This window comes from Plecotus auritus, assembly GCF_963455305.1.
Source record: "Plecotus auritus genome assembly, chromosome: 10".
Lineage (NCBI taxonomy): Eukaryota > Metazoa > Chordata > Mammalia > Chiroptera > Vespertilionidae > Plecotus > Plecotus auritus.
Genome location: NC_137785.1, coordinates 6205996 through 6232480, shown reverse-complemented (window position 1 = coordinate 6232480; position 26485 = coordinate 6205996). Strand labels below are relative to the sequence as shown.

General features: G+C 45.5%; 1 protein-coding gene across 1 annotated transcript in view; it reads right to left on the bottom strand.

Annotated features, from left to right (window-relative positions):
• The window catches only part of LOC308235114 (uncharacterized protein), a 34008-nt gene extending 11700 nt beyond the window's left edge, over window positions 1-22308 (bottom strand). Inside the window, exons 1-3 of the mRNA XM_080643784.1 lie at window positions 22146-22308; window positions 9870-10048; window positions 3895-4021 (exon numbers count right to left, since the gene is read on the bottom strand). Of these exons, the coding sequence (XP_080499910.1) occupies window positions 3895-4021; window positions 9870-9884 (142 nt within the window). The 5' untranslated portion in view covers window positions 9885-10048; window positions 22146-22308. The remainder of the gene's footprint in view (window positions 1-3894; window positions 4022-9869; window positions 10049-22145) is intronic.
• Window positions 22309-26485: the final 4177 nt, after the last annotated feature.

Sequence of the window (26485 nt, the reverse complement as noted above, 5' to 3'; positions counted from 1 at the left end):
AGCCCTAGCCGGCTTGGCTCAGTGGATAGAGCGTAAGCCTAAGGACTGAAGGGTCCCAAGTTCGATTCTGGCCAAGGGCACATGCCTGGGTTGCAGGCTCGATCCCCAGTGGGGGGCATGCAGTAGGCAGCCGGTCAATGATTCCCTCTCATCATTGATGTTTCCATTTCTCTCTCCTCCCTTACTCTCTGAAATCAATAAAAAAAATACATTAAAAAAAAACACCAAACAAGCCCTAACTGGTTAAGCTCAGTGGATAGAGTGTTGGCCTGCAGAATCAAGGGTCCCAGGTTCTTCCCCCACCTGGTGAAAGAAATAGACTTACAAGTCCAGGAAGCGCAAAGAACCCCAAACGAAAGGAACCCAAAGAGGACAAGACACATCATAATTAAAATGCCAAGAGCAAAAGACAAAGAGAGAATATTAAAAGCAGCAAGAGAAAAACAGTTAATTACCTACAAGGGAGCACCCATACGACTGTCAGCTGATTTTTTTTTTTTTAAATATATTTTATTGATTTTTTACAGAGAGGAAGGGAGAGGGATAGAGAGTTAGAAACATCGATGAGAGAGAAACATCGATCAGCTGCCTCCTGCACACCCCCCACTGGGGACGTGCCCGCAACCCAGGTACATGCCCTTGACCGGAATCGAACCTGGGACCCTTCAGTCCACAGGCTGACGCTCTATCCACTGAGCCAAACCGGTTTCCGCAAGTCAGCTGATTTCTTAACAGAAACTATGCAGGCCAGACGGGAGTGGCAAGAAATTTTCAATGTGATGAATAGCAAGAACCTACAACCAAGATTACTCTACCCAGCAAAGCTATCATTCAGAATTGAAGGGCAGATAAAGAGCTTCACAGATAAGAAAAAGCTGAAGGAGTTCATCACCACCAAACCAGTATTATATGAAATGCTGAAAGGTATTCTTTAGGAAGAGGAAGAAGAAAAAAGTAAAGAGAAAAATTATGAACAACAAATACATATCTATCAACAAGTGAACCTAAAAATCAAGTGAATTAAAAACCTGAGGAACAGAATAATCTGGTGAATATAATAGAATCAGGGGCATAGAAAGGGAGTGGACTGATAATTCTCAGGGGGAAAGGGGTATGGGGGGGTTCATGTAGTGACTGGACAAAAATCACACACCTATGGATGAGGACAGTGGGGGGGAGGTAAGGGCAGAAGGTGGGGTGGGAACTGGGAGGAGGGGAGCTATGGGGGGAAAAAGGAGAAATAATTGTAATATTCTGAATAAAGATTTATTTAAAAAAATAAAATGACTGAACAAGCAGGCTGCATAGGTCAACCAGGCCGGCATGGGGGTTAGTGAGGGATGACCAAACAACTTAACAGCAGGCTGCATGGGACGACCAGGCCGGCAGGTCGAGGCAGTTTAGGGTGACCAGGGCAGCGGGGGGTGGGGGAAGGGGGGCAGTTGGGGAGGACCAGGCAGGCAAGGGGGGGCATTTAGGGACAACCATGCTGGCAGGGGTGGGGGCAGTAAGGGGTCATAAGGCTGGAGGAGGGGGCAGTTAGTAGCGACCAGGCCAGCAGGAGGGGAAGTTAGGGGCAATCAGGCCAGCACAAAGAGGCAGTGAGAGCCGATCAGGTTGGCAGGGGGGGCAGGTAGGGGTGACCAGGCAGGCAGGTGAGCGATTAGGAGCCAGCAGTCCAGGATTGAGTCTCACATCCCCCAATGGGTCCTGGATTGGAGAGGATGCAGGATAGGCTGAAGGGACTCCCCCTACCCGTGCACGAATTTCGTGCACCAGGCCTCCAGTGTGTGTGTGTGTGTGTGTGTGTGTGTGTGTGTGTGTGTGTGTGTTGTATATGTATATGTATATGTATATGTATATGTATATGTATATGTATATATATATACAAACTCACTCCTGATTGGCTGATGGGCGTGGCTTGTGGGCATAGCAAAGGTGCGGTCAATCCTATCTAATAAAATAATAATATGCAAATTGACCATACCTCCGCCACTCCCCACAAGCCATGCCCACCAGCCAATCGGGACTGAGTATGAAAATTAACCCAACCAAGATGGCTGCGGCCACAGAGTAAGCAGGAGGCTTGGGTTTCCCCGCAAATGGAGGAAGCCAAGTTTCCCACACAACCTAGCTAGCCCAGACCTCTGCTCAAGGTTACAAAGTTTCAATTATAAAAGATAAATAAATCCCAACAAAGAAAGCGGTGGCAATGGAGCTGGAGCCAGCCTGTTTCTTCATAATTTATAAAAACTAGAAGCAATGAAGAGGTCTGTCAACAAGTGAATGGATAAATACACTGAAGTACGTACAATGAAGTCTTATTCACTACTATAAAGAAATAGCCAAAACCGGTTTGGCTCAGTGGATAGAGCGTCGGCCTGCGGACTGAAGGGTCCCAGGTTCGATTCCAGTCAAGGGCACGTAACTTGGTTGCGGGCACGTCCCCAGTGGGAGGTGTGCAGGAGGCAGCTGATCGATGTTTCTCTCTCATCGATGTTTCTGACTCTCTATCCCTCTTCCTTCCTCTCTGTAAAATATCAATAAAATATATTTAAAAAAAAAAAAAAAGAAATAACACATCCAGCCATGGAAAGACATGATAGAAGCCTAGATACATAGAATTAAGTGAGAAAATCCAATCTGCCTGCCCAGATGGCCCAGTTGCTTAGATGATCGTACCGATATACCAACGTTGTAGGTTTGATCTCTGGTGAGGGCACATACAAAAAAAATCAATTAATGCCCAGCTGAAGTTTCTCTCTCTCTCTAACTCTCCCTTCCTCCCTGAAATAAACAAGATCTTACAAAATAAAAGAAAATGGAGTGTGAATTTTTATAGAGGCTTTCCCATTTCCAATTCATGTTGTCTTTTGGCCAGAAGACAGACAGACATATATATATATATATATATATATATATGGCTAATATGCAAAGTGTCCACATGGGAGTATGACCAGGATAGCGGGAGTTCCATCGCTCCCTATGATATGTGCTGACCACCAGGGGGCGGCCCAGAACAAGGCCGGAGAGAAGAGGCAGGGCGCTAAGGCAGTGAGGGAAGGAGGAGGCAGGGAGACAGGAGGCCAGACCTAGAGACCCTACCCATGTACGTATTTTGGGCACCAGGAATCTAGTGGTAAACTCCTGGAACATTCTAGAAAATGATTTTCTAAAATATTATTTTCTGATAGTAGCTTCATGAGTGTAGACAAACTGTAATGTGTGCAAACACCGAGTTCCTAATTCACATACAACATGAAGTATGTCTTTTCTACACCAAAGAATTCCCCATTTGTTCCTTTGTACAAATATATATATATATATATATATATATATATGTATATATATATATATATATATATATATATATATATATATATATATTTGTGGGGGAGTGAGCCCACAACCCTGACATTTGCCCTTGAAAAGAATCAAAACTGGAACCTTTCAGTCTGCAGGCCGGTGTTCTATCCACTGTGCCAAAAGCTAGGGCACAACTTGTTCCTTGAGAGCAAGAATCTACCACAGAAAGCAGAAGCCCCTAGAGATGTTAAAATAAAGGAAACAGCCGAAATGGGTTTGGCTCAGTGGATAGAGTGTCCGCCTGCGGACTGAAAGGTCCCAGGTTCGATTCCGGTCAAGGGCACGTACCTTGGTTGCGGGCACATCCCCAGTAGGAGGTGTGCAGGTGGCAGCTGATCGATGTCTCTCTCTAATCGATGTTTCTAACACTCTATCCCTCTCCCTTCCTCTCTGTAAAAAAATCAATAAAATACATTAAAAAAAAAAAAAAAGAAAGCATATCCATGTTTTAAAAAATAAAATAAAATAAAATAAAGGAAACAAAACCCTGCGGATGGAGTAGGAACTCGGGAAGGAAGTCATCCTCACCCAAGGAGGCCAGGTTGCTGAAGTTCTCTAACATCACCTCCAGGTACAATTTCCGCTGAGCTGGGTCCAGGCACTCCCACTCCTCCTGAGAGAAATCTATGGCCACATCCCTGAAGGTCAGCTGTCCCTGAAAGTCAAGAAATATTTACCAAGAGGTCAGCAGAAGAGTTCACAATGTCACCCAACAAGAAAACAGTGTCAGGAGAAGAGGTTTGGACCTAGGGGAGTATCCTGAATCATCCAATAAGACAACGTTGCCCCAGGAACATTCTCTGATGTGTTTTCTAACACTGACAAATGAGGATGACGCATGTCCATAGATCTAGGGTTCAGATTTTCCCATACTAGAAAATGAACTTTAAAATTAAGTCATGGCCCAAGCCGGTTTTGCTCTGTGGGCTCAGCTGATAAGAGGGTCAGCCTGCGGACTGAAGAGTCGTGGGTTCGATTCCTGTTAAGGGCACAAGCCTGGGTTGCAGGCTCAATGCCCAGTAGGGCGTGTATAGGAGGCAGCCAATCACAGATTCTCTCTCATCATTGTTCTGTCTTTCTCTCTATACCTCCCTTCCTCTCTGAAATCAATAAAAATATATTAAAAAATAAATTAAATTAAATTAAGGCATGGATACAAGCATAAGGATTTCTGTGTGCCGCATTTGCATAGTTCAGGGCAAGTGGAGTATATTTGTCAGATGGAAATTCAATGGTGGTTTGGAGTTTAGGGACTTCTTCTCAAGTGTGAAGCAGACCACAACAAAATGAACTTCTGTAAAGATACAGATTCTTTTTTATATATATATATATTTTACTGATATTTTACAGAGAGGAAGGGAGAAGGATAGAGAGCTAGAAACATCGATGAGAGAGAAACATCAATCAGCTGCCTCCTGCACACCTCCCACTGGGGATGTGCCCGCAACCAAGGTACATGCCCTTGACTGGAATCGAACCTCGGACCCTTTAGTTCGCAGGCCGATGCTCTATCCACTGAGCCAAACCGGTTTCGGCTAAAGACACAGATTCTGATGCAGGTTTTGAGATGGGGCCTGTGTTTCCACACCTGTCACAAGCTCACTTTTTACTTGTGATGCCAATGTTTCCGAATCATGTGCCATACTTGTGAATATACAGAAAAAGAAAACATAAGGAATCATTCATATAGAAATTTGAACTAAAAGGCTCTGTTAATGGAATTCAGTTCTCATGGAATAGGATAGATAAGAACCACAATCCTAGTTGGAAATTTACTATGAGCAATCTTAGAACAAGATTATTCTGCCTGGTCGACCTGGTGGGGTCCAGTGGTTGAGCGCTGACCCATGTACCAAGATATCACTGGCTTGATATCTGGTCTGGACACACAATCAAATCGCGAGCTGGAGCCCCAGTGTGGGGTGTGCAGGAGACAGCCAGTCCATGATTCTCTCTCATCATTGATGTTTGTATCTCTTTCTACCTCTCCTTTCCTTTCTGAAATCCATACAAATATACTTGAAAAAAGAAAAAGAAAAAATAGAAATAATGTTAACAGTTTAGGCACAGAGACACACATTTTACAACTATGCAATCAAGATGGTTTAGTGATTCCGAAAATCTCATGAATCTACCCGTGAATGATCCCCTTTGTGTTGTATAAACACAATAAGGAAAGAAACATAAGGATACAAAATAAGTTAGACCTATTGTTTCCTTTGTGTGGTTGTAAATCCTCACCCAGGGAGATTTTTTCCATTGAGTTTTGCAGAGTGGGAGGCAGGGAGGTAGAGGCACAAAAGGGAGGGGAGAGAGAGAGACAGACAGACAGAGAGAGAGAGAGGTAGAGAGAGAGAGAGAAAGAGAGGGAGGGAGGGAGGGAGGGAGGGAGGGAGGGAGGGAGGGAGGGAGGGAGGGAGGAAGAGAGAGACATCAATGTGAAAGAGAGACAGAGACACATGGGTTGCCTGCCTAACACAGGTACCCAGGACCTACTTGCCCTGGACCAGGAATCAAACCCTCCACCACTGATCCACACCAGCTTGGGGAACTAATTTTTCTTACTAGTACATTTCTTTCAAAATTTTTATGTATCATTAGTGGAGAGCTACGTTGTAGAAATTCAATGAAACTGAACATACATTGATATCATTCCTCATTTGTATAAGCCTCATCAACGGACACAGGCAACAGGGGCGTCGGGGCATGAAGGGGAGGTAGGTGGAAATGGGGGAATAAGAACACATATGTAATACCTTAATCAATAAAGAAATTTAAAAAATTAATAATATCATTCTTGGAATCTTTCTAGAAAATACAAAAAGTTACCATGTAGGGTATGTCCATGATGGGAGTATAGAATATAACAAAAAAGTAACGAATCAAGGCCTGATTGTTTAAAGGTCGCTTGAAGAAGCCAATTATCTGTAGGAAATAAAAGTAATTCCTTCATTTACAAAAGCAAACACAAACTAAGAAGGACATTTCCAGATGTGAAGTGATGGTCTTTGCACAACTTTCATTAAATGGCTGCTATACCCTTCTTACTGAGAAATGGGGACTATTAACTCTACAGTGGGTGCAGCACCTATACCATGGGAACATCAGGTGGATTGCACAATGGGCATCAGGTGACTGATAGACACGGAAGCTCAGGTCAGCATTGCTGTGACATTACTGCCAAAAATACCTCAATAAAGAAATCATTATGTGGAAATGATCACAAATAAACATTAATTTTTGTAAGTGTCAACCCACCGGTACCTCTCCTGTTCTGTAAGCTAAGAGTACATTGAACTACCAATTCTTTGTACTAATCTAGTGAGCAAGTGTCTTCTATTTATACTCTTCTTTCAGAACTTGCTGAGCTATTCTGAGCAGTAAAATGTGCATTTTCTTTTTTTCTTATTTTTTTAATTTAATAAATCTTTATTGTTCAGATTACAATTGTTTCTCCTTTTTCCCCCCATAGCTCCCCTCCACCCGGGTCCCACCCCACCCTTGGCCCTTACCTCGCCCCGCACTGTCCTCATCCATAGGTGTATGATTTTTGTCCAGTCTCTTCCTGCACCCCCCATACCCATTTCCCCCTGAGAATTATCAGTCCACTCCCTTTCTATGCCCCTGATTCTATTATATTCACCAGTTTATTCTGTTCCTCAGATTTTTAATTCACTTGATTTTTAGGTTCCCTTGTTGATAGATATGTATTTGTTGTTCATAATTTTTATCTTTACTTTTTTCTTCTTGCTCTTCTTTAAGAATACCTTTCAGCATTTCATATAATACTTGTTTGGTGGTGGTGAACTCCTTTAGCTATTTCTTATCTGTGAAGCTCTTTGTCTGACCTCCATTCTGAATGATAGCTTTGCTGGGTAGAGTAGTGTTGGTTGTAGGTTCTTGTTATTCATCACTTTGAATATTTCATGCCACTCCCGTCTGGCCTGCATAGTTTCTGTTGAGAAATCAGCTGACAATCGTATGGATACTCCCTTGTAGGTAAGTAAATGTTTTTCTCTTGCTGCTTTGAATATTTTCTCTTTGTCTTTTGTTCTTGGCATTTTAATTATGATGTGTCTTGGTGTGGTCCTCTTTGGCTTCCTTTTGTTTGGGGTTCTGTGCGCTTTCTGGACTTGTAAATCTATTTCTTTCACCAGGTGGGGGAAGTTTTCTGTCATTATTTCTTCCAATTGGTTTTCAGTATCTTGCTCTCTCTCTTCTTCTGGCACCCCCATCATTCTGATGTTGGTACGCTTGAAGTTGTCCCAGAGGCTTCTTACACTATCTTCAACTTTTTGGATTCTTTTTCCTTTTTGCTTTTCTGGTTGAGTGTTTTTTGCTTCTTTGTATTTCAAATCTTTGACTTGATTCTTGCGTTCCTCTACTCTGCTGTGGGGTCTCTGTATAATATTTTTTATTTTAGTCAGTGTATGTTTAATTCTAGTTGGTTCTTTTTCATATCTTCGAGGGTCTCGTTATATTTATCGGCCTTTTCTAGGATATTCTTGAAAAGCCTTATAAACGTGGTTTTGAATTCTATATCCAGTCGTTTGTTTTTCTCCATTTCTTTCGTTTGTGATCTGTTTCTTTGTCTCCCCATTTTTCACTGCTTCCCTGAGTTGGTAGGGTAACTTTGTGTGCTAGGTTTCCTATATGGCCCAGTGGGTCGGCCTCCCCAGTTAACCTGAGGTGGATACTCTTGGTGCACCCCTTTTTGGACTGTGTGTACAGCCTTGTTGTAGTTAAGTCTTGATTGTTGTTGGTATCACTGGGAGGAATTGACCTGCAGGCCAGTTGGCTGTGAGGATTAGCTGAGTCTACACTGGGAGATTTTCGGTGCTGGAAACAACCTTATAGCATTAGCCTTGCCAGATTGCAAAAGCCTCTGTGCTCAGCTTGGAAGGGACGGAGTCTCAGGGCGGAGCAGACAGTCTTGGCTTCCCGTCAGCCCTGCCCTTGCACGGGCGAGTCTCCAGACCTCTGCCTTCTGCAGCTCAGGAGTTTCCGCCTTACAGTCCACATTTCCCCCGTAAGAGCGTGGGTCCCCAGGGGCTCACCCGAAACTGTGGTTCAGTGCAGTCGGAACTGGGGTTCAGTGCAGTCAGGAGCTTCCGACTCCCTTCGGCTAGGGATAGCCTGTGGTAACCTCCACAGTCATTCTTTGTGCACACTCGTGACTCCAGACCCCTGCCGCTGCGGCTCCCCTGAGTCTCTGAGTCTCCGTGTGCCTTTCTCTCTACCTGACAGTCCAAACTCCCCCTGTATGAGCCTGGGTCCACAGGGTTTCACCCGGAACTGAGGTTCAGTCCAGTTGGAACTGGGGTTCAGTGCAGTCGGGGGCTTCCTTTCCCCTCCCGCCAGAGAAAGCCAGCCAGGCACTCCGCAGCCCTTCTCTCTGCGTGCGCATGTCTCTGTACCTCAGCTCTTTGCCCCTCCTTCTCCGTGAGCTTTCCTCTTTCCTTTTAGTTGTAGAATTTCCACTGAGCCAGCTTTCCTGTGGTTCTGGATGGTGTCCGTTCCTTTAGTTGTAGTTTTGAAATTGTTGTGCAGGATAGCAGTTTAGGTGCTCACCTATGCCGCCATCGTGGGTTTCTCCAACATGTGCATTTTCTTACCCCTGATCAAGAGCTGATGCCGCAGCCACTTGAACCTACAACCTACATTTCTCTTTTTCAAGACACAAGAGCCTCTGACCCCATCCCAATAGGGACGTTAGACATGTCTGCCTTCCCACAGGTGGCTCTGTCATAAAAGGGATGTTTTGAGTATTTGCAAGTCATTAATTAAAGCTGGGAATGTTTCCTGACCTTGGGGAGGCTCCATAAATTGAAGGCAGAGAAGGCTCTGGGACAAAGTAGAGAAATAAAACCCGGTCCATGAGGCTCAGAGATAGAACGTTGACCTCTGAACTAGGAGGGCAGGGTTCCATTCCTGGTCAGGGCACACTCCAGGTTTCAGACTTGATCCTCAGTGAGGGGTGTGGAGGAGGCAGCTGATCAATGATTTTCTCTGCTCATTGATGTTTCTATCTCTCTCTCCCTCTCCTTTCCATTCTAAAATCAATAAAATCATATATTAAAAAAGAGAAAGGGAAATATTGAAACTGTTGATGTTGACAATCATAAGAAAGAAGAAAAGGAAAACAACCTGCAAAGGCAAGAACAACAGAAGTAGAGAAATATGGAGGAGAGGAAGGAGTCCCAGAGAGATGAAGGGGAGCTGAGAGGGAGAGGGGTCCTCACGAACAGAAGTGGGACAACAAAGTGGGAGGCACTTCAGACAGACAGAAAGGTTTAGAGAGAAGAATTGGGGGAGCGAGCCCAGAGACAGAATCGGGGGTTTAGGGAAGCAGCACTGAGTCAGCCAGTTGTGGGGAATAGGACAGACTGTAACAGGAACAGCAGAGGGGACTAGGATACAGGCTTGAGAAAAGAACAAGAAATATATCAACAGATATTCAAGGAAAAGCAAACATAGCCTGTGACACAGGACACATCTTTTACCTGAGAAGCAGCCATTTGGTCCTGGTCCTGATGCGGTCTGGGTTGTTTCCTCAGGTGACAATATGTTGATGAGTCACAGAATGTAACTTCAAAGGCGTCCCCACAGCCTGTTAATCAGCTCCCCTCACACTCACAGTCAGAAGGACCTGGAAATGAGGAAAAGGCCAGGCCTTCCTGACCTTTTCACAGGAGAGAATCAGGAACAATGAGCTCCTACATGGAGACCACACTGTGAGGTGTTTTTTTTTCTTCATGTGTCAAACACTTCCACAAACTCCTATAGCAATGAGAATATGTGCTGCTCTGATGAACCTCCAACCCAACAGAGCTCCCCTTACTTCTCCTGAAAAAAGCCTGCCCTGGAGAGAAACCAAGATGGCGGCATAGGTAAACATCTGAACGTGCTGCCTCGTACAACCACTTCAAAAGTACAACTAAAAGACAAAATGGGTATCATCAGGGGAAGGCTGGCTGAGTGGAAATTATATAATTAGAAGGACAGAGAAAAGCACACTGAGACTCCGAGGAGGAGCGGAGGTGCAGAAGTGAAGTGCAGAGGTACGGAGGCATGTGGGCACACAGAAAGGGCTGGCAATTGAGTGCCCTGTTGTCTTTTTCAATCAGGAGGGAGATACAAGCTCCTGACTGCTCTGAACTCCAGTTATGGGCAAAACTCTGGGGACCCAGACTCATATAGGGAGACAGGACTGTCTGGCATTGGGTGGAACTGGAGGGTGGCTTTCTCTCCGAGGTGCTTGCAGCGATCTTTGTTCCTGCACTGTGCCGTGGGACACATAGACACGGGACCTCTTCCAGGCAGAGCTGATGGTCAGCCAGTACTGTTTGCTCCACCCTGGTGATTCCGAGACCCCGCCCCACCCAATTTACAACCCCACCCAAGCTGTGTGCAGAGGCTTTTGCATATGAATGGCCTGGCCCTTTGCAATGTGAAACCTAACTTACTGCAGCTATGTCAGAGAGCCCGCGAGCCTACAAAACAAAACCCAAGGTTGGACAGCAGCTTGCATTGCTTCACATCTGGGCCTCATCTGGGCACCTCCAAACCCCAAACAAAGAGAAGGAATCTGCAGATCTCTCTGGAGCTCCTGCTGGGTGTCCTCTCTCCTTGGAGAACCAAGAGCCAGTGTACCCAGTGGCCAGAGAGAGACCATCCAGACTACAACTCTTCAGATCCATAAGAGACACACTCAGAGGGCAGAATCAGTGAGCGCCAAAGCCCCACTGAAGCAAGTCTTGCCTCATAAGCGTGTCTCCAGCCCAGTAGTTCTCCCATCATATACACAACTGATCCTCACAGCCAACTGGCCTGGAGGTCAATTCCTCCCACTGATACCAACAACAATAAAGGCTTAACTACAAGACAGTGCCTACAGCCCACAAAGGGGTGCACCAAGAGTGTCCACCTCACGCCCTAATGGGTTTGGCTCAATGTATAGAGCGTCGGCCTGTGGACTGAAAGGTCCCAGGTTCGATTCCAGTCAAGGGCATGCACCTTGGTTGTGGGCACATCCCCAGTAGGAGGAGTGCAGGAAGCACCTGATTGATGTTTCTCTCTTATCAGTGTTTTCAACTCTCTCTCCCTCTACCTTTCTCTCTGTAAACATCTATAACATATATTAAAAAAAAAACACAACTCTTTAAAGAAGAAAAATAAGAGTGTCCACCTCCGGTAATTACAGAGGCTGAGCCGTGGGGCTCTATAGGACACCTAGCACACAAGACCACGCTATCAACTCAGGGAAACAGCCAAAATGGGGAGACAAATAAACAGGTTACAAATGAAAGAAATGGAGGAAAGCAAACTACTGGATATAGAATTCAAAACCACAGTTATAAGATTACTCAAGAATCTTCTAGAAACCGCAGATAAATTTAGTGAGACCCTCGAGGATATGAAAAAGGACCCACTAGCAATTAAGCATACACTGACTGAAATAAAAAATACTATACAGAGATCCAACAGTAGACTAGAGAATCCCAAAAATCAAGTCAAAGATTTGAATAACAAAGAAGCAAAAAACACCCAACCAGAAGAGCAAAAAGAAAAAAGAATCCAAAAATATGAAGATAGTGTAAAGAGCCTCTGGGACAACTTCAAGCATACCAACATCCGAATTATGGGGGTGCCAGGAGAAGAGAGAGAGCAAGATACTGAAAACCTATTTGAAGAAATAATGACACAAAACTTCCCTTACCTGGTGAAAGAATTGGACTTACAAGTCCAGGAAACGCAGAGAACCCCAAACTAAAGAAATCCAAAGAGGAACACACCAAGACACATCATAATTAAAATGCTAAGAGCAAAAGACAAAGAGAGAATCTGAAAAGCAGCAAGAGAAAAACAGTTAGGCCCTAATTGGTTTGGCTCAGTGGATAGAGCGTCGGCCTGCGGACTCAAGGGTCCCAGGTTTGATTCCTGTCAAGGGCATGTACCGTGGTTGCAGGCACATCCCCAGTTGGGGGTGTGCAGGAGGTAGCTGATTGATGTTTCTCTCTCATCGATATTTCTAACTCTCTCTCCCTTCCTCTCTGTAAAAAAATCAATAAAATATATATTTAAAAAAAAAAAGAAAGAAAAGAAAAACAGTTAGTTACCTACAAGGGAGCCCCCATACGATTGTCAGCTGATTTCTCAACAGAAACTATGCAGGGCAGATGTGAGTGGCAAGAAATATTCAAAGTGATGAATAGCAAGAACCTACAACCAAGATTCTAACCAGCAAATCTATCATTCAGAATTGAAGGGCAGATAAAGAGCTTCACAGATAAGAAAAAGCTAAAGGAGTTCATCACCGCCAAACCAGTATTATTATAAGAAATGCTGAAGGGTATTCTTTTTTTAAAAATATATTTTAATGATTTTTTTAACAGAGAGGAAGGGAGAGGGATAGAGAGTTAGAAACATTGATGAGAGAGAAACATCAATCAGCTGTCTCCTGCACACCCACCACTGGGGATGTGCCCACAACAAGGTACATGCCCTTGACGGAAATCGATCCTGGGACTTTTCAGTCCACAGGCTGACCCTCTATCCCCTCAGCCAAACCGGTCAGGGATAGAGAGTTAGAAACATTGATGAGAGAGAAACATCAATCAGCTGTCTCCTGCACACCTACCACTGGGGATGTGCCCACAACAAGGTACATGCCCTTGACGGAAATCGATCCTGGGACTTTTCAGTCCACAGGCTGACCCTCTATCCCCTCAGCCAAACCGGTCAGGGATGAAGGGTATTCTTTAAGAGGAAGAAGGAAAAGGTAAAGATAAAAATATGAATAACAAAGTGACAACAAATACATATCTATCAACAAGTAAATCTAAAAATCAAATGAATAAAAAGTCTGATGAACAGAATAAACTGGTGAATATAATAGGATCAGGGGCATAGAAAGGGAGTGAAGTGACAATTCTCGGGGGCAGGGGGGAAGGGTGTGGGGGGGTGTGGGAAGAGACTGGACAAAAATCGTACACCTATGGATTAGGGCAGACGGGGTGGTAACGGCAGAGGGTGGGGTAGGAGCCGGGTGGAGGGGAGCTATGGGGGGAAAAAAGAATAACAACTGTAATAATCTGAACAATAAAAATTTATTAGAAAAAAAAAAGGCTGCCCTGGGGGCCATGACATGGCATCTTTATTTATTTATTTATTTATTTAAATAAATCTTTATTCAGATTATTACAATTATTTCTCCTTTTTCCCCCCATATCTCCCCTCCACCCATTTCCCACCCCACCTTCTGCCCTTACCTCCCCCCCACTGTCCTCATCCATAGGTGTATGATTTTTGTCCAGTCTCTTCATGAACCCCCCATACCCCTTTCCCCCTGAGAATTATCAGTCCACTCCCTTTCTATGCCCTTGATTCTATTATATTCACCAGATTATTCTGTCCCTCAGATTTCTAATTCACTTGATTTTTAGGTTCACTTGTTGATAGATATGTATTTGTTGTTCATAATTTTTCTCTTTACTTTTTTCTTCTTCCTCTTCTTAAAGAATACCTTTCAGCATTTCATATAATACTGGTTTGGTGGTGATGAACTCCTTTAGCTTTTTCTTGTCTGTGAAACTCTTTATCTGCCCTTCAATTCTGAATGATAGCTTTGCTGGGTAGAGTAATCTTGGTTGTAGGTTCTTGCTATTCATCACATTGAAAATTTCTTGCCACTCCCGTCTGGCCTGCATAGTTTCTGTTGAAAAGTCAGCTGACAGTCATATGGGTGCTCCCTTGTAGGTAATTAACTGTTTTTCTCTTGCTGCTTTCAATATTCTTTGTCTTTTGCTCTTGGCATTTTAATTATGATGTGTCTTGGTGTGGTCCTCTTTGGATTCCTTTTGTTTGGGGTTCTGTGGGCTTCCTGGACTTGTAAGTCTATTTCATTCACCAGGTGGGGGAAGTTTTCGGTCATTATTTCTTCAAATAGGTTTTCAGTATCTTGCTCTCTCTCTTCTTCTGGCACCCCCATAATTCTGATGTTGGTACGCTTGAAGTTGTCCCAGAGTCTTCTTACATTATCTTCAACTTTTTGGATTTTTTTTTTTGCTTTTTGCTTTTTCGGTTGAGTGTTTTTTGCGTCTTTGTAATTCAATTCTTTGACTTGATTTTTGTGTTCCTCTTGTCTGTTTTTGGGTCTCTGTATAATATTTTTTATTTCAGTCAGTGTATGTTTAATTTCTAGTTGGTCCTTTTTCATATCTTCGAGGGTCTCGTTATATTTATCGGCCTTTTCTAGGATATTCTTAAAAAGCCTTATAACCGTGGTTTTGAATTCTATATCCAGTCATTTGTTTTCCCTCCATTTCTTTCGTTTGTGATCTGATTCTTTGACGCCGCATTTTCACTGCTTCCCTGAGTTGGTAAGGTAGATTTGTGTGCTAGGTTTCCAATATGGCCCAGTGGGTCTGCCTCCCCAGTTAACCTGAGGTGGACACTCTTGGTGCACCCCTTTGTGGACTGTGTGTACAGCCTTGTTGTAATTAAGTCTTTATTATTGTTGGTATCACTGGGAAGAATTGACCTCCAGGCCAGTTGGCTGTAAGGATCAGCTGTGTCTATGCTGGGAGAAGTTCGGTGCTGGAGACAGCCTTATAGGATTAGACTTGCCAAATTGCAATAGCCTCTGTGCTCAGCTTGGAAGGGACGGAGTCTCAGGGCGGAGCAGACAGTCTTGGCTTCCCGTCAGCCTTGCCTTGCGTGCAGGTGCGTGCCTTCAGACCTCTGCCTTCCCGGCTCCCGAGTCTCTGCCCGAGAGTCCAGACTCCCCCCACAAGAGCGTGGGTCCCCAGGGGCTCGCCTGGAACTGGGGTTCACTGCAGTCAGAACTGGGGCTCAATGCAGTCAGGAGCCTCTGACTCCCTTCCACTAGGGAAAGCCTGTGGCAACCTCCGCAGCCTTTGTGTGCACTGGCGCGCGCACGCTTTCAGTCCTCCGCCTTCCCCGGCTCCCGAGTCTCCGCCCAAGAGTCCAGACTCCCCCTGTAAGAGCGTGGGTCCCCAGGGGCTCGCCCGGAACTGGGGTTCAGTGCAGTCAGAACTGGGGTTCAGTGCGGTCGGGGGCTTCCTTCCCCCTTCCGCCAGAGAAAGTCAGCCAGGCTCTCAGCCGCCCTTCCTCTCTGCGCGCACAAAGACTCTTTGCCGTACCTCCAATTCTCTGTGAGCTTTTCTCTTTCCTTCTAGTTGTAGAATTTTCACTCAGCCAGCTTTCCTGTGGTTCTGGATGGTGTCCGTTCTGTCTTTTAGTTGTAGTTTTGAAATTGTTGTGCGAGGCAGCAGTTTAGGTGTTTACCTATGCCGCCATCTTGGTTTCTCCCCATGGCATCTTTATTTAACTAGTTCCCTCCTAGGACCTCCGAGGCTGCCCCAAAGCTGTTTTCAGTAGTGCTGGGTAAAGGACATCAAACCCAGAACACCTGAGACCTCTGGGTAGTGGGATGGGTTGAAGCAGAAACATGTACACGTGCAGGTTTCCCAGGTAGTTTTCTGTTCTCTTTCCCAGGAAATTACAGAGAATAGATCTTCATGCTAAAGCCTTTGGGGAAAGTTAACTATTGAAATATGCTCATCAAATGACTTCACCATAAATAGATGGACTCTGCGGGAACCAAGTTCCAGTTCAATCCAGGCCATCCTTCAATAGTTTCAGAGAATGGACAAGAGGGACTTAAGGGGAGCAGCTCCTTTGAGACTCACAGACACTAAATCAACAAATCACATGAAGGGAAGGAATCAGGTGCTGGACATGAGACCAACTCACAGAACTAGGCTCTGTCACTGTTAAGATCTTTGACATCCTTACCAAGTGCACGCTGAGATCGCCTCATATTACTAAGTGCCAATGAATGTCTTGAGGTATGATAAACAGTGGAAATGGTATAGGGTTCAGAATCTGAACCACACACAATATAGTTAGAACCACAAACAATTAGGGTTGTTGTTTTTATTTTCAATTTAATGACTGCCCACTTTCTCTCACTGACTTCCGGAAAGTCTCAAAAGTCCTGGTGGTAGGCCAGAAGACTCCTCAGCCGTTTGGCTTTGGGTCCTTCTGGATTGGGGCTGCCCAGTCCAGAGGGTCACCTCTCATTTGTCATGGTGATTTGTTTAGCAGCGGGACGCCTGCCCTAAACAGTACCCTTTGGATCTGTGGTCTGTCACTCACCCTTCCTCTCTCGTGGGACAAAAGCACTTTCCATTTTAACACATTGCACAATGTAGATAACTGCTGTCACTGCAATGGAAAATGGTCAGAGATTCCCTATGCCCAGGCCTTTTCCACCTTTACTCCCAACGCTCTCTCTCAGTCCCGCTCTATCGGAACCTTCTCCTACACACAAAACATCATACCCCTGACACTTCTGACTCTGAATCTACTTTTGACCCGGCAGAACGCCGACGTCCACCCCCTTACACATCCCCTCCCTCACCTGCAGTAGATTCCCAAAACCCAGACCCTCCTAACCAGCAACCACCTTATCCCCCAGCCCCTAAGAGCCCAAATCCTGAGAATATAAGCTCCAAAACAGCCATTTCCCATCTAACACTCGTTCTCATGCCACCCAAAGACCACGTTCCTCAACAGCCTCTTCCATTCCCGCGCCAATTCCACCCCTGACGGAGGTAACAGCAACTGAAGGTATTGGGGTCAATTATGACAAACTTAATGAAATCATTCAAGGCCCTGAGAAAAACCCAGCTCTCTTTCTCTTTCACCTCACACAGAGAGACCTTACAGAAACTGACCACCTTAAACACCACCTCCCAAAGGGAGCCCTTCTTCTCAACATCCATTTTATATCCCATCAGCCCCCTACGTAGGCCACAAACTTAGAAAAATAGACACAGGTCCAACTCAAAAAGACCTCGTTAACCGGGCTTTTAAGGTCTTTAATAAGAGAGACGAGGTAGAATGAGATCCAAAAACAAAAGCGAGATCAGGCCAAGGCTGAGGCCCAGAAGGAGGATTTTCAGCTCCTACCCACCACTCTCATGAACCCCAAACGAATTGAAGTGTTGGTCCTCCAACCGCAGGTAAGTCAGGGGCTAATCCTCCTCCAGGCCGATGCCTCAAATGTAACAAAGAAGGACACTGGGTCAAGTCCTGCCCGAACCCAAGCCCTCGCCTCGGCCCTGCCAAACCGTCTGTGGAAGGGAAGGCCACTGGAAATCAGTTTTAGTCTGGCCCCTCCGGTTCGGACCTCAGCCCGTCCAGCAAGGCTGCCCTCTGGATCCGGTTTGGAGCTCCCAGACCCGCTGGGACTGGCCACCAAAGACTGAAGGTGCCCAGGCCCTGACAAAGCCCCACAGATTTACATCACCAGCACAGAACCTTGGGTAATGACTGTGGTGGCTGGTAAACCCATCTCCTTTTTAACTGACACTGGGGCCACTTATTCTGCCCTCTCCGAATCCACTGAGACCCATGTCCCCTACTCAGTCTCTATTATGGAGGTCGATGGATTAGTCTCACAGCCATTACCACCTCACCTCTACACTGCATCTTACTAAATACCCCATTTACTCTTTTCTCCTACCTCAATGCCCAACCGGAGCTACCAAGCATCCCCTCATAAAGCCCCGTTGTCCCAAGCCACAGTCACCTACCTCAGTTTCACTCTCACCCCACAAGGCCGAGCCATGGCTGCCTTCAAGTTGGATCTATCGCAAAAGGGATGTTTTGAGTAGTTGAAAGTCAATAATTAAAGGTGGGAATGCTTCCTGACCTGGGGAGGCTGCATGAAATGAAGGCAGAGAAGGCTGTGGGATAAAGGAGAGAATTATAGCGGTGCCAGTGTGGCTGAGAGGTAGAGGGCTGACTTATGAACCAGGAGGGCAGGGTTGGATACTGGTCATGACACACTCCAGATTTCACACTGGACCCACAGTGGGGGGTGTCCAGGAGGCAGCTGGTCAGTAATTCTCTCTCCTATTTTCAAGGTGGGTACAGTTGCAATTGAATCTGGATTTTTAAATTAATTGACCTTGCGACCTGTAGTTCAAGGTCATGGTTTGCTGTATGTGGAAGGCTGTGGAGTTCATGGAACATCTAACTCACCCCATGTCCTCTGTTTCTCTTCCTCCAGGAAGAGCCCAGTCTGTGCTTTCCTACCTTCTGGGAGTCTCCAGAAAAGACAGGCAGAGACGGACATGTGGGGAGAGTTTTTTGTTTTCTCCTATGCTTTCCTCTTTCCAGAATGCCTCCTCTTCCCATGAGGCCACCACCCTTGGCCAAGCCATGTGCTTTCTCAGAAACAGTCATAAACAACCTCTTGGATCTCCAGTCCTCCCATTCTGTCTTTGTCAATTCACCTGTGCCCTGGTAGAGGACATGCTGTTTTTCTGCTATGTTCTGGCCCCTCTCTGGATCCATGGGCCTGAGCCTCCGTGGCTGCTCACCCCTCACAGTTCCTCCTGCCACCAACCCTTCTTTGTGAGTGACTGAAACCATTTTTCAAATGTGATTCTCCTGCCCTGGCTGGTTTGGCTCAGTGAATAGAGCATCAGCCTGTGGACTGAAGGGTCCCAGGTTCAATTCCGGCCAAAGGCACATGTTTGGGTTGTGGGCTCCATCCCCGGTGTGGGGTGTGCAGGAGGCAGCCAATCAATGATTCTCTCTCATCATTGATGTTTCTATCGCTCCCTCTCCCTTCCTCTCTGAAATCAATAAAAAATATATATATTTATTTTTTAAAAAGTGATTCTCCCAAAGGAGAAATGGCTGGCTTTACCTTTGTGAAACTTGATGGCCCTTTAATCAAGGTGCCACCCCTGACTTTAAGGTAGCTAAACCCATTTTTTAAAAAAGATTCAATGGCTTTTTCATCCTTCAGATGTAGCTATTCATGTGCACTTCACACCGGAGTGTCTGAAATTGTGGTGGTCTTGATTTAAAGGATTTCTTAATTAAAATGTCTGCTGAATAAAAAAATAATAATGATTCTTTCTCCTGACTGATGTTTCTCTCTCTCTCTCTCTCCTTCCCATTATGAATTCAATAAAAATATAATGTATTTAAAAGACGAGAGAGAAAAAAATACAAAACAGACAGAGAACTACAGAAAGTACAGACATTTACTATGATGAAAAAATTAATGGCCGAAACCAGTTTGGCTCAGTGGATAGAGCATCAGCCTGCAGACTGAAGGGTCCCAGGTTCGATTCTGGTCAAGGGCATGTACCTTGGTTGCGGGCACATCCCCAGTGGGAGGTGTGCAGGAGGCAGCTGATTGATGTTTCTCTGTCATCGATGTTTCTAACTCTCTATCTCTCTCCCTTTCTCTCTGTAAAAAATCAATAAAATATATTTTTTAAAAAAATTAATGAAATAAGGAAAGACAAACAACCTGCAAAGGCAAGAACATCAGAAGTGGAGAAAGAAATCACCAGATGTTAGAGGAAAAGCAAACAAAGCCTCTGACACAGGACACATCTGATATCTGAGAAGCAGCCATGTGGTCCTGGTCCTCATCGGGGTCTGGGTTGTCTTCACAGGTGACAGTATGTTGAGGAGTCACAGAATGTGCCTTCAAAGAAATCAGCACAGCCTCTCAATCAGCTCACCTCACACTCACAGTCAGAAGGACGTGGAAATGAGGAAAAGGTCACCCCTCCTGTCCTTGGTCACAGGAGAGTCACGAACAATGAGCTCCTACATGGAGACCACACTGTGATTTTACAGTGTGTCTTCAAGTGTCTCTCCTCCCAAAGACTTCAACAAACTCCTACAGAAATAAGGTGAGCTGCTGTCCTATTCCCCAAACTAAACAGAGCACCCCCTTACCTCCGCTGAACAAACCCTGCTCCCCACTATCACAAAGACATCCTGCAACCCTCCAGCTAATCCCTATCCTCACCTTCCAATCACATGGAGCCCCTCAGTAACCAATGATGACCCACCCAGAGCAGCTGTCCACCTCCATGGGGGGAAGCGCCCTGAGGGCATTGCTTAAAGCTCATCAGGGGATCAGAGGACCCAGAGGATTTACCTAAGGATGTTTTTAAATAATAAATTAAGTGTCACAGATAGAAAAAGTAAATCCATGGATGAAGCGTGCACAAGCCTGCACATGCACACACACATGCACACAAAACACCACAGCAAAAAAGCTAAGACTTCTAATTTTACTTGAAAAAGCATCAGGTAGTGACAGATTCAGGTCACCTCCTCGTTGCCATCCCAGGAAATGACACGGGACTCATGATCAAAAGACAAGTCTTACCCATCTGAGTGAATAAGAGTTGCAATTGGAAGCAAATAATTATAAAATCGCCAAGCCTTATAAACTGGAGACTTATAATTTTCATCCAAATCTGTGTAACTAAAACAATTCAGCTGTTAAATGAAATATATAAAGGCACACCGAGGCAGGATGACTCAGTGGTTGAACTTGGACCTATGAACCAGGAGGTCATGGTGAGATTCCTAGTCAGGGCATATGGCCAGATTGCAGGTTTGATCCCCAGTGAGGAACCTGCAGGAGGCAGCTGATCAATGATTGCCTCTCTTCATTGATGTTTCTATCTCTCTCTTTCCTCCTTCCCTCGCAGAAAGCAATAGAAATATATTTTAAATATATATAGACACATATAAAGTCATAAGCCAATATATCACAATTTAAGGATCAACACCCCATCAGCTCACCTCTTATCCAGAGCAGGGCTCCCCTCCTCCCACTGCTGTGTATTTCTGTCTATGGATCTGTCTCTGTCTCCCTGTTCCCTTTCTCTCCACTGCGGTCCTTTCCTGTGTCCCCCTCTTCCCTCCCTGCTCTTTCCCCCCTTTTCTCTATGTCTGTCCCTACACCTGGACCATGAACCTCCTGAAACCCATTTCCCTTCAGGTGCTCTTTCTCCTGGTCTCTGATTGCTCCCATCTCCACACACGTCTGCGTCTTTCCCTCCCCACGCCCGTGGCCCCTCTGCTGCCTGTTACAGTCTGTCCTGCTCCCCACAGCTGGCTGACTCCCTGCTGCTTCCCCCTCTGCCCCCTCATCCCTGAGCCCCCCTTTCTGTCCCTGCACTCGCTCCCCCAACTCTTCTCCTCTGAACCAGTGACTCTGTCTGACCTGCCTCCTCCTGTGTGGCCCCCACTTCTGCTCACCAGGACCCTCTCCCTCTCAGCTCCCCTTCCTCTCTCTGGGCTCCCCCTCCTCCCTATTTCCCCACTTCCTTCCTCCTCAGGCTCCTTTCCCGAGTTACCCCCTCACTCCTACCGTCACCGTCCAGTCCCTCCCACACCCCCTATGGGCCCCTCTCTCTGGACCCCTCACTGCCCTTTCTCCCTCCCACGTGTCTGTCTCTCTCACTCCCTCTCCTGACCACCCCAGCCCGGTTCCCCGCCCCCCGCAGTCACCGCTCCCACAAAGCCCCTCCCTGCGGGCAGGTCACCTCTTCTGGGGACACCGCGTTCTTCCCCCTGAGCCCCACCCCATGGAAACTGTGCTCCCCTGGCATTCAGACCCCTTATTAATGGGGGTGGGCCTAGGAAGGCGGGGAACAGACCCCCAGGCCGGGAGCCATCCGGGCTCTTTGGGCGGAAAGCGCCGGGCGGGGGGAGGGGCGCAAAGGGCGGGAACCCCCTGACCCAGACTCTCAGCCCCGCGGGGAGGACCGGCGGCCCCGGGAATGGTTTTCAGCAGGAAAACCGCGCGGCAGGCGGTGGCCCACAGCCAAAGGCGGACAGACCGCGGGCCGGGGCCTCAGTTTCCGCCCAAAGGAACGCGGTGCCTCCACTGCGCAGCCTCCGAGACGCGGACTCACCGCCGTGAGGGGCTCCGGGGCGGGGACCTCAACAAGGACTTCAGCGCCTGCAGCGCCCCTCAGCCTTCCCTGCTGGGAGGAGGACGGAGAGCAGCAGCTTTAAAGCACAAACACCTCCTCAGGGGGAACCGCCACCTTCCTCTCCACAGCCGCTTCCGCGTCTGCCAGAAACTGCGCATGCTCCTCCCTGCGGGATGGGCGGGGCCAGAGCCTGAGCTGAGCGAATCCTCGATGGGGAGGGGCCGAGCTGCAGGGACAGAGGGAGGGAGGGCGGGGCAGGAGCAAGGGGGCAGCCCTGGTTCCCTCACCTCCTCCCACAGGGACAGCCCTTCCTGGTGGAGTTCCCACGTCATTGTTGGGGGTTTGGCTGGTGACGCGGCTGTGAAAGGATTCACAAGGGAGAGAAGAGACAGGAGCAGAGAGAGGGCGTTTATTTTACTTCTTTAAAGGGAGGAAAGGGCCAGGTGCCCTTTGATGGCACAAGGCTCCCCAGGTAGAGGGGCTGCTCTTTTATTAGGGTGCTAGCGAGTAAATGGCAGCTGTGGCAAAGCATAAAGAGGGGAGGAGGAATCTGGAATTCACACAGAAGTTTCCAGATCCCAGAGGCTGTGCTTAGAGCTTCTGGCTGGCCTGCCCTTCAGCTGCAGATGTCCCAGGAGGTGTCTTTCCCAGGATCTTCACAGGCCGGTAACACATTCTTACAGTGAAGGTACAGAGAATTCAAAAGGCGGGCAGACTGGGTTTGAAACCAGAAACTTCCTGCCTCGATTTGCCTGGATCCTTAAACCTCAGTGAGGAGGGGGGAGGGGAAGGGCAGCCAGCTCTCTCAGTCCCTCCCTGTCCCCCCATCTGAATGGAGACGCAGCTTGAGTTAGGGAAGCAGGTGAATGGGGTGTCAGAGACAGACCCAGATATCCATTCATGGTTAGAACCTGATGAGATAAGGTCTCCTCCAACACTGTTGGGGAGATATTTTAATTCAGGTATTTTCAAGTGATACAAATTTTGTTTCTAAGTTGTGGTCTTTGAAGTTTTTGTGTTCTGGGAATCCATTTTTAAATGAATGTCATTAGTTTAATAGTCCCTATAATCTAGATAATGGACCATTGACAATAATGTAGAATGTCTCCTATTAGTATTCCTTATAATTGGAAACAAAATAATTTAAATATCAACAATATTTTTAAAAGTTATAAGAATAATAACTATTATCCGTTCACTTAGTCTATCACCATTTTTAAAAAATATACTTTATTGATTTTAAAGAGGAAGGGAGAAGGAGAGAGAGAATGAAACATCAATGATGAGAGAGAATCACTGGCTGCCTGCTGCATGCCCCCTCCTGGGGATCAAGCCCACAACTCAGGCATGTGCCTCTAGCCGGAATCAAACCAGAGATCCTCAGTCCACAGGCCAACACTCTATCCATTAAACCAAACTAGCTAGAGCTATCACCATTTTTTTAATTTTTATTATTTTTCCAGTACTTTCATGAATATAGATATTCCCTAGAGTTTTATCAAACTTTATTTACTTTAAAGCTATGACCTGTTTAGAAACTTGTAATTTAGAGTAAGTCAGACCAGATGATTAAGTTTAACCTACTGTATATAAGTATTTAATCACTTTAGGCCAATAAAATATCAACCCTCAGTATTGCCACCGAAAGCCAGAAAACACATCACATATAACTAACAAATACATCAAGATCAATCCATTCTACAAGGACAGTGAAAGACTTCTACGCTGGAAATGACACAACAATGCTAAAGAAAGCAGATACAAACAAATTGAGACATTCCTTAATATCCCCTCTTCTACAGAATAAATAGATTACCCATCAAAATTCCAAGGCAATGTTGTCTGTAGACAGCCAAAGAGATGTGGGACAGCCAAAACACTTCAAATATGGAAAAGTTGAAAGATTCACTTTTTTACACTGAGAAACATTTTACAAAGCAAGAGTAAGCAAGTGGGTGTGATCCTGGATTAACACAGATCCATACACCAATGGGACGGAGGGGAATGACCTGACAGAAACCCCGATAAAGCCTCACCTGCATCAAACAGGAGCCTTCTCTGTGGCAGAGGATACAATCCACAGGGGCAAATGCAACCTCCAGAAATGATGTGTGAAAAGTGATCTCCAAATTTCAGACATCCCTGTGGATTTCCTCCTTAAAATTTAAAATGGAATGACACACCCTCCAGCCATGACGTCTGCATGTCAACATCCCTCTCCATTCCCAATGGTGAAGTTTGAAAGTCAGTGACTCACACATTTAGCTTCAAATCTATCTATCTATCTATCTATATATTATGTATATATATTATATATATTATATATATATAATATATATATAATATATATATATTAAATATATATTATGTATATATATATATAAATATAAATAAAAGCCTAAGCGACCATTATAACCCCTTGAGGGAAAGACCAGTCACCATGATGTGCACTGACCGCCAGGGGCCACTCAATGCAGAAGCTGCCCCCTGGTGGTCAGTGTGCTCCCACAGCCAACCTCCCACAGTCCTCCCCAAGACTGTGCAAAATGGCCCTGATCAGCCCTGATCACCAGCCTGGCCAAGAGACCCCACCTGTGTGCACAGAGCCTCTAGTATATTATAAAAGCATTTAGAAAGTTTTCCAGGAGTGTTGGAAAATAACAGTTGCAAACGGTTATGTCAGGAGCTAATTCTCCCCCCGCCTTGCCCCCGGCCATGCAGGCAGATGTTGGTAGTGAGGCTGAAGCAACTCTATAGGAACTGGGATCTCAGTGAAGCCTGGAGATGGGGAGGGGCTTGAACCCAGGAACATGACTGCAATTGGAATTCATGTAAACACTTTCATTAAACAAAGAGTTACAATGATCTGTTGAGGTGAAATCACAACTTTCCCTGGGTAGATGGGCAATTTCATGCTCACACCAGGAGTCATTCCTCAATCCCCATGGAAACCAAGACTCAATATGGCTGAGTTCCAGAGACTTCCAGAGGGTCACACCCTGGGATATGAGACTTGGATGACTAAGATGTAATCATTTAGGACAATATCATTTATTAAATATAAAACTTTTAAAGAAAATTGTGATAAACTGCATTAATAAAACAAATGTTGTGTTTGACACTTGAATTAAATTTGCTTAAATACTGTTTTTTCACTACATACCTTTTATTATTTCAGAAGGCACATTTGAATGCTTTCTGAAATAATAAAATTAAATAACATTAATTCTAAAATTAAATAAACATATCAGAAATAAACATTGCCAACTTAGCTAAAAAAAAAAAGATACCCCAGTGGGGGGATATGCAGGAGGCAGCTGATTGATGTTTCTCTCTCACCAATGTTTCTAACTCTCCCTCTCCCTTCCTCTCTGTAAAGAATCAATAAAATATATTTTTTTAAAAAAGATATTGAACTATCCTTTCTTGATAATATTATCTGTATAAAAATCCAAGAATATGTACAGACAGGTTATTCTTTCTCCTTTTATGAGTACCCCACTTCTAACAGATTAGGACCCCACTCTTGTTACCTCATAGAACCTTAATGACCTCCCTAAACCCCCTATCTCCAAATACAGACATATTGGGGGTTAAGCTTTCAAAATATTGATTTTGAGGGGACACAATTCAGTCCTTAACTTTCAGCATCTCAAATTCATTATCTGTTATGTAAAACTACCCAAAACTGAATCTCTTAATGCAACAATATTCAATATTTCTTATGAGTCTACGGGTTGCCCAGGAGGTTCTTCTGCTTCATGTGCAATTGGCAAAAGGTTTGGCAACTTCTTCCCTAGATCATAACATGATTTCTAAAAACAAAACAAAACAAAAAAAACCACAAACAAACAACAAAAAACATGATTTCTTGTGCTTCCAGACTCCAATCCTAGTTCCCTCACTTGCAGCGTCCACTAACAGTCTCCTTCCAGCCTCTATCCACCAGCCAGTCCCAAGGCCATGTCACACGTGTTAGGTTTTTATTACGGAGCACCTCAATCTCAGGAACTCTTTTCTCTTACAACTAATCTGTGTTGTGGAATAGAACACCCCAAAGTTCAGTTGCTCAAATCAACGAAAACTCATCCCTGCACGTAATTCCGGGTGGCTGAGCCCTTCTCTGTTGCTTTCACTTAGGCTCATACACGCAGGTGCCTCCAGCTGACAGGACAGCTGTCTGGGGCCCCAAGGAGCTGGACAATACCTTGCTTTGAAAATATTTTTAAAGTTTTCTTATAAAAGTGAATTTAGATAGGGAGAGACGGAGAGAAACATCCATGTGCACCACAAACATCCATTTGTTGCCTCCCGAACGC